Genomic DNA, 11,970 nt, shown 5'->3' with positions numbered 1-11,970 from the left:
CGCAAGCTCCCAAATACACACTCCAAAATCTTGTGGGAAAACCTTCCCAGAGAAGTGGAGGCTTAATGCTAATAGTTTTGGAATGGGATATCCAACAAACTCATATGACTGTCAGATGTCCACATACTTTTGGCCATATAGTGTATATGTCTTTAAAAGCAAGCATTTCAGCATGAAGTAGTGAATGTAAAGAACAGATATCAAGACTCTTGTCTCATTACTGTTTATTACTGAGCATGTGAAAATGAACAGCACTGGAAGAAGAAGAAAAAGGTCTCACAGAGGAACATCAGGAATAATTTCTACTTAAAAACTACTGTGACAATCATTTATGATCAGTTATTATCAAGAGATAGAGATGCATCTACGTAAACACTTTGGCAATTTTAGTGCAAAGCAAAGTTATGCTAATTTCAACCAAAGTAACTTCACCATACGAAGACTATAAGATTTAAATCTACACTCTGATTTCAAAAGCAAATGCTGAGATGACATACAAATACAAAAATAACACTTTTGTTACTTATTTAAAACAATTCGTAAAGCAATAAACTTCTCAATACAAAGGTTTCCAACTACAAGTGCAGAGTTAGCTTACCACTCCCTGTTTTAGTCCACGACATTGATGGTTCTGGTAAGACGTGCGGTTTGCGTGAACTGCGTTTGACAGACTGGAAGCATGCAGATTCACACTGGAGAGGATGGAGAGCGATTAGAGCGTAACTGTAAAGATCTTGGAGGAAGCTAAGCTTCAGACTCAGGCTCCAGGCGGTTGCTGACAAGCTCTTTTTAATGCCATCTTTTTAGGCCTCTAGCAGATAATCTGTAATACAACAGACAAACATGTTGAGTCATTCTATATAAGCACTTGCAAGCATTTCTGTGTAGAGTGAGGTCTACCGTGAGTTCAAGCCCCATGGAACCTAAATCCATGTTTTTTTTTTTTCTAATAAGGTCCATCTTGCTCTGCAGGGCACATAATATACATGTACAAAGCATGTCCTGTGAATAACTTTCCAATGTCCACTAAAGGGATGATCTGTTTTGCCTAAATCCTACCCTTTTGATGTAAACTGCCCTAATATTGGGATAAGCTCACGTAAGCCTTACCCTCACTGATCACAAGGCTGATGAGGCACCTCCCACACAAATGTATCTTCCTCTGTTGGAGTCAGAGGAACTTGCCCAAAGAAAGCTAACCACCTAGCAGGTATAACTGAGCTATCTAGCTAGCTCATGCGTCTGACTGTCTGTCTGCCTGACGTGTCTGTTCATTGGGGTGAGGGGAAAATTAGGTCTTGTTCACCAAACTATTGCATTAAATGAACTGCTTTCATAAATCTAATGTGTTCTGAAGTCAGAAGTTTACTTTGGCTATGCCTACCTTTACACCTCGAATGCTGGGAACTTGGCGGCCATCGGCTGCAACAGGTCAGCAAGGAAGTAGATGGTTCCAGCCATTCCTTTAATGAAAAAAACAAGAGAAAGAAAAGCATTTAAATGGCTGTAAAATGTAACAGCTGTGGAGTTATTTAGTCCACTGAGTTAAATAATTATGAAAATCCAAAAATTGTTCGTTTTCTATATTTTTTTACTTTTTGGTTAAAAATGTGTTGGTCAAAAGGTCAGTGTATTCATATTGTAGCAGACATCATCTTATAAGACCCAATACCCGTTACAAATAGAGAGGGTTTTAAAAACACTGTTTATGTTTGGCTGGCTCTATAATGGTGCATAGTGCTTGGACCCCGATGATTGCCACTTGTGCTGTAATTTGTACGTGGCTGTTCACAGAAATCAATTTCGGAAGAAACCAAGTGGATGCAGACTGTCTTTATTGCTAACAATGATAACTTACAGATCTCAACCTAATTTGCCGACCTTTCAGAAGCTACTGAAGAAAGAATAAATATTAAAATAAAAATATTTAAATAAAAATTAAATACCATACAATCATATGCAAAGGTTTGGGAAAGAGGTTACAGTTTGGTACATGGATCTTTCTACTGACTGTAGAGTCAGAGTTGAAAGGGGCTGTTTTGGGACTTTTAACTGACTGGGACTTTAAAATCCTTTCGCTCTGAGTGACCCTATACCTTAAATATGTTTATTTTATTAAAACAGATGACTGAATCCATTTTGTCACTAATTTTGATTATTTTAAATTCAAAAACACTAGCCAGTACATGACTACCAAACAGATGTACACACAAAAATAATAATAAATTTAATTTAAAAACTAAACAGTTTACTGAACTGCAGAAAATGTGTGTTTTGGCAGTGACTAGTCTTAAAGCCCCTCGCTGATTTTCAGACTTTGGGACTCAATTTACAAAACAATGGGATCTAACTGCTCACCATGTGGCCAAGAGGGACCAGGATGCAGCCTCACCTCCTGCTCAAAAATGCAGACTAAAACTCTTTCTTTCAGTAATGACAAACGTGGGACAGCATATTTTATTTTAAAAATCAAAGCTGTGAAAAATCAAAATCCTTTAACTTCACAAATCAAAAAATCTATTAAAATGCAAAAAAAAAAAACCTTCTCACAAGTGTAAATTTAGTTTTAGTTGGGGACAAACACCTCCTAATAGAAAGCACCATAAAATGATGATTTTGTATGTAATTAACTTATGACTGTTTCTATTAACACGTTGGGTTTAAATAGATCATAAAATAATCCTTGTTAATATCTAAGGTCTAAATACGTCATTGTTTTTTAAATTTTGGAAGAAACCAAGAGGATGCAGACTGTCTTTATTGCTAACAATTTTAATTTACAGATCTCAACCTAATTTGCCCACCTTTCAGAAGCTACTGAAGATTGAAGATACTGAAGATACTGAAATAGTTTTCACTGTGGGGGCTACAGTTTAAGCTAGTTCAGTAGAATGGTCCATATAGCTGGTTGAACCCACCATTTCTGCTCAAAGTCTTATATCTATTGGCAACATCACTGTGAGAGTCAGTGTGTCAAGACTTAGTCAGAACAGTTAATGTGTAATTAGTGCTGCACTATAATACCTTCAAAGAGAGAGAAGGGTGTGTCTGGAGTCCGGCAGCCATGTTTCCCGTAGTTCATGCACCAGTCTGCAAACTAATACAAAGAAGACATCATTACCCATCATGCCCTCACACATCAGACTGGAAGCACTGTGATCTGCATAAAGGATGCTCCTTTACTAAGAGGAACTGACTGAACAGTGGGAAATGACTGATGGCTGTAGATATGCCATCAAATATGCCTCAAAGACATTCAAGAAATTCCAGTATTTCAGGAGGGCTGCTCCATCAGTGATCAGCATCAGGACAGGAAACCACTCTTCTGGTGGTCTTCCAACCTTTAATTCACACCATATAGTAGTAGTTAGTAGTTTACATGTCTATTTATATGCATTTTTTTATGTTAAAGTCTTTTACTTTCCAGTTGGGGAGGGCGATATTACAATATTTCATCGTTATCGTGATAAATTATGTCACAATATGCTTTAATGAGCGTTTTGTGGATATCGTCAGTACTTAAAAACACTGACTAACTACATCTTTCATTACAAAGTGAGCTTAATTAGGTCTGTATAATTGGATTTAGTGCAGAGCAGTTTGTAAAACGCTGAATAAAAATCATTGTAGTCGTAGATTTTTTATTATTATTATTATTATTATTATTATAGTATTTTTGTATGTGGCGCTACAGGACTTCTCCAACTTACTGAATCTCAGAAAAACTAAATATTCTGATGAATATTATGCAGCAAGAAAATGTCTTAAAGTATTGTGATATGATATTTTGCCATTTTGCCCACTCCTACCTTCTAGTTTACCTTTTATTTAAAAAGCCCATATTCTGCACTTGTCTTGTGTTTTATTTCATTTTTTTGTCATTTAAAATAAATAACAAAAACTTAAAATATTTGTGTGGTTTTATGTACCAAAAATGGCCAATTCATTTTTTGTTACTGTGCTTTTAAGAGGAATATATGTAAATGAGCTCCGTTCATTCAAAAAGCTGTTCAGACTGAAACACTCCTAATAATGTCAGTGTTAGTGGGAGGAGCTGCACTGTTATTGGCTGATATATCGAAATGTGGCGCTTTTTCACAAAGACAGCAAATTCAAAGCAGGTTGATTTTGCAGCTCAGTCTTCCATAAATGGACTGTTTGGACTGAAACCTTAAATTTTAACCATGTTTACATACTACATCACACTGTACTTCAGCAAGGAAAATCCAGATTTTTAAACTCATTTAACTCAATTAATAGCCTTACATTACAACAGATTACATTACAGGTCATTTATATTTCATCATATTACAGCCCCAGAGCTGAGCTCTGCTTGCTATTAATATATGAGTGGAGCTTCTCCGGCTCTGTTAAACACCTGCATGTTAAAAGTTAGAGGTGCCCACTTACCACGCAGGCCCTGTAGAGGTGCCGGGGATCATGGGTGAGCTTGTAGAGGGACAGAAAGCAGTAGGCGTTTCCTGCGGCTCCGTGGCAGAGGCCGTAGCCCTTCTTCAGCAGACCCCTCTGCCAGACCACCTCTCCGCAGCGCACAGCGTCCTCCAGATACTGCTGCACGCCGAACACCTGCAGAGTGAGGAAGGAAGCCGGGTATTTAGTATCTTTATTTATGGTCTAGAACAAGTTTGGTGTATTATTTTGTAACTATGTAATTCAAAAACAGACATGAAAAGCAGTTATTTGGTAATAATTCAGGTAAATTTAGCATCTCTCACCTTTATGATCATCTAAGTATCATCTTAGGTGTGAAGAGCAGGTTTTGTCTAAATAGTGAGTCGACAGTTTTCTTTTCCCAACTACTGTTAAAAGCACATGTTGAAGCGTTTCTTGTCCAACAGTGGTCTAAATGTTTGAGTGCTGACATCACAACAAGGGGCTACAATGCACAGGGCATTGTCTTTATTGGTTTGGTGTGAAATGCTCCATTCTAGAGAAACTTAGAGTCAGAATTGTCCACAATGGTGGTGATAGGAACCGGACGTCTGAACAGTTTAATGCCTCTAAACCTTTGTTATTTGAAATGGTTATGAATAAAATGCTTGATGTGACAGTTTTGAAAAGATTTTGGCCTAAAACGATTTTTTTTTAAATTGTTAACAGTTAATGGTGGAGGGTTACATGCAGGGTGTTGTGAGGCAAAACAGTCCCCAAAGAAAACTTATCTTTTGAGATTTAATCTATTTTGTCATCATCGATATCACATATAATAATAAAACACTCACATTTGTGATTTTCAGCACCCTAAAGCACCAGATCCTTGTTAAGGGTTCACTTCAGCACTAAAGTACCACTCTTTTCTGACACTAGGTGGCTCTACAGCACCATCAGAAGTGTTATGAACTACTGAACTGAAATAAGAAGCTGTATGTCTGCATGAACCTTCCTTGAGTAAAAATGTTTATTTACAATTAGTTTTTTACTTTCGTAATGAATTCAGTGATGAACACCTACGACATAGTTCAGCTCTCTATCTTCTTTTCTGCACAATTAAAATTCATATTTTAATGGTTTATGACTGTTGGGTTCCACAGTTAACCAATCAGCTGTGATACTGGTGAACTTTACTGAATTAGCTAATTGGCTAATGTTAGATATTGTGTTTACTGACTATAGTGCATATATTTATACACAAAAATACATTTATTACATATTAATTTACTTAAGACTATCATTTTTGGATTAGATTTAGTTGCACATAAAATATAATGCAAACTAGGATTATGTAATAGCATTTAAAACGTCGGTTAAGATGTTATGTAATATTCTGCAGCACAGCATAACGTCCTTCAGCCTCATTGGCTTGAAATTATTCATGATTACTCATCATTTTTGTTTTTTGTCCATTAATGTTCTCTCACAATACCCAGCATGCATTACGGTCAACTAGCATACGACAACTTTTCATACACACAGAGCCAACAGTGTCCTAGTTAATCTGATAGCACAGTTACAGGGAAAACACATTACATTTGATTAGATTAAGTAATAATAGTCCATTTCCATTCCACTGAATGGCCACTAGAGGGCCTGCAGAAAGAGCTTAAACCAATGCTTTCCATTCTCAGGGTCCCAAAAGATGGTCTACACTTTTCCTTCATCATGTGCTGTGTTGGGGCAAACATGCGGACCGTCTGGGGACCGGGTTGCGACCCGCTGGTTTAAACCAGTATTATTGTGGAGCACTTGCTTGTACCTTGTAGGCCTGCAGCAGCATGTAGATGACTCCAGGAGAGCCGTGGCACCAGTGCACCAGCAAGTCCCGCTCATCTCCAATACATGGGGGGTAGTTCCCAGATGGAAACTTCAGCCGGCACACAAAGTCCACGCTGGGCTTCACGAGTGCCAACACTCTGCCCTGATCTGCCACGAAACCGGGCTGTGGAGACCAAACAGCAGGGAGCCCATGTGAAAATAGTGTCTCAACAAGCTTGAGCAGATCTAGAACATGTTAATGCTACTGTGAATGTACAGTATATAACGAGAACTACTACTAGATCACTAGTAGGTCTTACAATGTACTGTCTGTGTAGAACTAACACTAGACAAGGTAGGTGTTTTTCATAAAGTGGCCAGTAAAAGGATGACAAGGTTAGTGGTTCTAGTAAAGCCGCCAGTGAGTTGAAGTAGAACGTAGGTAAAGTGGCCAGAGAGTGTTAGAACAAGGTAGGTGTTTCTAATAAAGTGGCCAGTGAGTGGAAGAACAAGCTTGGTGTTTCTAATAAAGTGGCCAGTGAGTGCAAGTACAAAGGGGTTTCTAATAAAGTGGCCAATGACTGGAAGTACAAGGTAGGTGTTTCTCATAAAGTGGCCAGTGAGTGGAAGAACAAGGTGGGTGTTTCTACATCGGTCTGCCTATATGATGAAGACGATGATGCATGGTAGGTTTACCTGCATAAGGTAGTAGTAGATGCCGGACAGTCCGTGGGCAGCACCCACATACTGCTCCTGATACCACTCGTACATGAGTGGGGTATGTTCCTCAATCCTCATCCTCTGAGCCAGATTCTGCCCTGAGCCCAACACTGCATCACAAACCTGAAACAAACATATACACACTAGCATCTCGCAATCGACTCATCAATATAACGAGACCTGATTAGCATACACAGGCACTTAGTTGTAAGCGTGAGACAGCGGTTGAGCCCCACGTCACTTGAGGGGGCGGCGGACCTGCTGAATGTACTGTAAGGGGATCTTCTCATGCTGGAACTGCTGGTTGATGAAGACGAGGGAGTACAGGTAGCCCACACGTCCATACAGCAGCTCATTTGGGAGGCTGCCTGAACTCTTCACCACCGAACTATGTAGCTGCAGCAACCTAGAAACACAAGATGGACGAACACAGAACATGTCAGTGCTGAACCATGACTATTAGAAATAGGGCCAGTTATCCTCAAACAGACTTCTGATACTGAATCATAGCTAAAAACAGCAGGTGTGGTCTTGAAGCATCTTTTTGCCATTTCTATAGCTAACGGTTGTTTTTTTGAGATTTCTGAGCAACTCAGCTGAAGCGTATGCTGAGGATTTTTTGTGCAAATTATATTTTTTGTTGAACTTTTCCGTTAAAAATGAAGTTTACCTTCACAGGGAAATGTGTTGGATTTATATTTAGACAGTGTGAATGAACAGACCTTTGGATGCACTCCTCTGCTTCTTGAGGCCTTTGCAGGCGATGGTACACTACAGCAGCCACGGCTAGCGGGCCGACGTCTCCGCACAGGAAAGTGACCCGGCCGTGGGTCAAACACCTCAGGCTGCGGCTCACGTGGTCGAGAGCCCTCTGGAGGTATGCTGAGTCACCGTAGACTGTGTGGAGGTGCAGGTACAGCAAGGCAATGCCTGCAGATGAAGATATTCAATGGGTAACTCCAACTAACAAAGCAAATGTGGCTATCTGTGGAGGGAAAACAGTGGTTCCAGTTAGCCTTCCTTTTTAGCCTGTCTTTTCTGATGACTGAACTTTAAAGAATGTGCACATTTGGAGGTTATTCCCATAAAACACTGCGTTTTTACTGGGGCTGTGCCAGACTAAAGATTTGCTTTATTAGCCTCTACAAAAATGAATGTTTCAACAGTGTCTCTCAAGATATTGTCAGGAATCTCCCTGAAAACTGGGATGGGCTTTTTGGAACTGTGGGTCAAAGTGGTTGGACACATATCTTAAAGGAAAAAAGGACCTTGATAGTCTAGATGAGCATCACTGTGGCAAACATGATTTCCTTTACGGTGTGCTTCAGGGTTCCGTATTAGGCCCACTTTTATTTTCACTGTACATTCTACCACAGTTAGCAGTTAGCAAACCCCTAATGCGCTATGTTCCAGATAAGATCTTATTGAAGGTTCTCGGAATGAAGCATAAAAAGACTGGTACTAAGCATAGAACGTTTGGAACTTTTTGCCTATTGATATTTCTCAGAATACCTTTTCTAGCTTAAAAAAACTTTCTTTTTATAATATTAAAAAATATATATTTTTATGTAGCTAAGTGTTTTATTAATTGATACACACGCACACACACACACAGTGCTCTTTTTGTATTTATTTATAATCCTTTAATAATTATATTTTATTTGAATTTTCAAAATTGCAACATTTCAGTTTAATTAAAATGTATTTAACAATTGTTTACTTAATTTTATTGTGTGCTGTTCACTATATTACATATACTGTTTTATTTAATTGTACTTTTGGGTGAACTTGGGCCCGTCCTATCAGAGCAACGTAGGTGGGCAGGGGGCGGAGCTTATGCTATGCACACAGCCACTTTCACTTGAATGAGTTTTTTCTTTGAAGTCGCTTATAAATGAGAAATTGTTGGTATTTCTGGGAATATTTAGTCTCAGAATCAGAAATGATGTCAAAACATAAGATCAGATGCCACCAAACGCAGGCTAGTAAATAAATATCACAGCAGGGGATACAGGACCTAAATTTTCACCTTAAATGGCAGCTTTCATGCTCTTAAAGTTTAAACCATGTTTATTACATGTTCCACATTTCTAAAATATAAACTTAAAACAGTGAACAACAAATTACATAAATGGCCATTATACATTTGTCAAATGGTGCATTTTAATTTACAGAGTCAGAACTGTTCACAGTGGTTGTGATAGGAACCAGACGTCTACCTTTAAAAGCTCCCTCATAGAAAGTTACTACATGAAATGGTTATGAATTCACTGCCTGATAACTGAGACACTGTACGATAGTTTTGGCCTTTAAATCCAATCATGGTGGAGGGATACATAATAGGCAGGGCGCTGTGAGGCAAAATAGTCCCCAAAGAAAACTTCTTATTTCAGATCTTCCACTATTTTATCATCATCAACACTCCATCTAAACTCAGAAGACTCGTGTAGGTTCACTGGTGGTTCTGGATAGTAAATAAAATGTCTATATTTGTGTTGTAGTCATGGCGACCCCTGGTTCCCATCACCACCACTGTAAAGACATCAGAGTCAGTAAATTCAAAATGATCTTTAGCTCACGTTTTAGTGCCTGTTCACTCAAACAGAATTCAATTTGTGTGGAGACTCTTAACTTCCATTTACAGAGATACTTACAGCTTAACTATAATATCTCTGTAAAAGCTAAGAAATATATAGACACAATTAGCTGAAAGAAGTGTAGAGATGAGAGCCTTCAGCAGTTTTCTGACCTGACCAGCCTGTGTAGCCGGTACAGTCTCTCGGGTCAGCGCTCTTCAGCCCGTTTTCCATCACCGCCAGCAGCTCGCTGATCTTGCTGCTTATACGACCTATGAAAGCCTCCGTCAACTGGAATGAGGTTTATATAAGATATAATTACATATTATATAACTATGCACAGAAGCATCTAATTACACATCATTTGTAGCTAAAACACCTGCACCTCCTTTTATTCTGGGAAAGAATCACATTTAAACTATTTAAAACGTACCTCATTAGTGTGTTCAGTAAAATCTATATGTAGTTGACAAGTTTGGAGTTTTGTAACTTACTCTGCCTTGGTTGTCGAACATGGCTTGCGTGCTCTCAGGCCCATTGTAGTCCGGATAGGGGTTCTTTAAAGCTCGCTGGTCCGGCATCTTTCACAGGTCTGCATAAACACATAACATATGCAGGTCATTACAAGGGTTGTACAATGGTAGCAGAGCTGCACTCTAGATCTGGATGTTAATAAAGCAATAAGCCAAGAGACGCTGTGCGATTTTACCACGGGAAAGGTGTTCTTAGGCACGACGCAGAGTGCCTAAAATTACCTTCCCTGTGATAATTTTATTTTTTTTCAGAAAAGCAGCCAACATTATAAAATACTATAAACTATTATAAAATAACTTCTATAAAAAATTGTATAAAAGTTCATAAAATGGTCTGCCCTGCGATGGACTGGTGACCTGTCCAGGGTGTATCCTGCCTCCTGATAGCTGGGATAGGCTCCAGCACCCACCGTGACCCAGAAGGATAAGCGGTTTAGATGATGTGTGTGTTTATAAAATGGTGGTCAACGTAAAATATGATACAATACACAATTTTTCAGACAATGATTAAAGTTATTATTAATAACAATCAACATAAACAGGTATTCCGCCAAGAACTGTAGTTCCTTTAGAGTACGGTATTGTTACCAAGCAACCATGGACCGCTGAATGAGATTGTTCCCATCACTGTATATCGCAGCCATTTCACAGCTGATTATCAACAACGCTGATACGATGCCAGATTTAAGTAGGGAAATTTTACCTAATAACATGGAGCTTGTGACATCATGACCACGAGCTCCCAATGATGTCTAATAGTCAGTGATGTTTGCAAGAAAAATAAAGCTCAAAAAAGTGGTTCATGTATAATTACATTACATATACATACTTTTAAATAAAACAGATTTGTTTAAGAAGTTAAGGAGTCTTTATTCCACACCCTATATAGTGCACTATATAAGGAGTAGGGAGTCTTTATTCCATGCTCTAAATATATCACTATATATGGAGTGGGGCAGAATGGCCTACATTCATAGCTAGTATGCCATTTGGGACGGAGCCCACTTTACTCTCGAAAAGCAGAACGCCTACATGCCAAACGGCCCCAACGATGACTTTTATATGAAGGTCAAACCGTTTTAATCTCTTTTTATTCTCTCTGAAATTCTAACTGCAGCTCTTTATCTCAACATTGCATCATTTTATCAGCCTCTTTTCGGTCTGAGCAGCTCGTTACTGACGTAGTTACTAAACAACCCTGTGTTCACGTGAACAGCCGCATATTCGCTGAGCCCGTTTTAATGAGGAAATATGTTAAATAGTATTAATTTAATTTAATAATCTCCACTGTTTTGGTTTTTAACTCACCACACAGACGATGTTGTTTATACTTGCTCGTCTCTTCACAAGCCTGCAGTGCTGTGACTGCTCATGCGCCACTGCTGCCAACTAGTGGACGGAAGGCGCCACTACACCGTCCAGCTTCTTTCAGTTTCACAAGCGATTAAAAAACACAACTAAAAAGGTTACACCTCAAAAGTAAGCAGGCATATAATACAATATAATATAATAATATAATATAATATAATATAATATAATATAATATAATATATAGTTCACTATACAGAAAGCAATGTGATGTTATATCATGCAAATACAGTGCAGTGTATAAAGAACTGGGTGATTATGATTATTCTAAGCCCTATGTAGTGCAATATGCAGGAAGCAAGCACCCATTGTTCTATGCATTGTGTAGTGCACTAAATGAGGAGCAGTGTGGTTTTCTTTTAAACTCTATAGTGCATTATACAGGGAGATGTGTGTTTTTATTTAATGCTCAATGTAGTTCACTAAATAGGGAACAGGTGCATTATTTATCCATTCATGCATTATTTAGTGTGATTTTTAGTTCATGGCTTAAATAGTGCACTACACAGGGGCCATTATCACATTGAAATAGGGTGAAATATTTTAAGCCCAGTGTAGTG

The 11,970-nt window shown here is 38.6% G+C and overlaps 1 protein-coding gene across 1 annotated transcript; it reads right to left on the bottom strand.

Annotated features, from left to right (window-relative positions):
• Positions 1-207: 207 nt before the first annotated feature.
• Positions 208-11,427, bottom strand: lancl1 (LanC antibiotic synthetase component C-like 1 (bacterial)). Its single transcript, XM_036564041.1, has 11 exons — positions 11,351-11,427; positions 10,004-10,101; positions 9,683-9,800; positions 7,656-7,863; positions 7,192-7,339; positions 6,910-7,056; positions 6,215-6,397; positions 4,411-4,587; positions 3,025-3,097; positions 1,385-1,463; positions 208-823 (listed from the first exon to the last, which is right to left on the bottom strand). Exons 2-10 carry the CDS (start codon positions 10,088-10,090, stop codon positions 1,387-1,389), a joined length of 1,218 nt encoding a protein of 405 aa, XP_036419934.1. The 5' UTR covers positions 10,091-10,101; positions 11,351-11,427; the 3' UTR covers positions 208-823; positions 1,385-1,386.
• Between the last annotated feature and the right edge of the window lie 543 nt (positions 11,428-11,970).

Source organism: Colossoma macropomum, unplaced genomic scaffold, assembly GCF_904425465.1.
Source record: "Colossoma macropomum unplaced genomic scaffold, Colossoma_macropomum, whole genome shotgun sequence".
NCBI classification, from domain to species: Eukaryota; Metazoa; Chordata; class Actinopteri; order Characiformes; family Serrasalmidae; genus Colossoma; species Colossoma macropomum.
The sequence above is the reverse complement of the archived record's forward strand: the minus strand, read 5'-3'. Positions and strand labels throughout refer to the sequence as shown.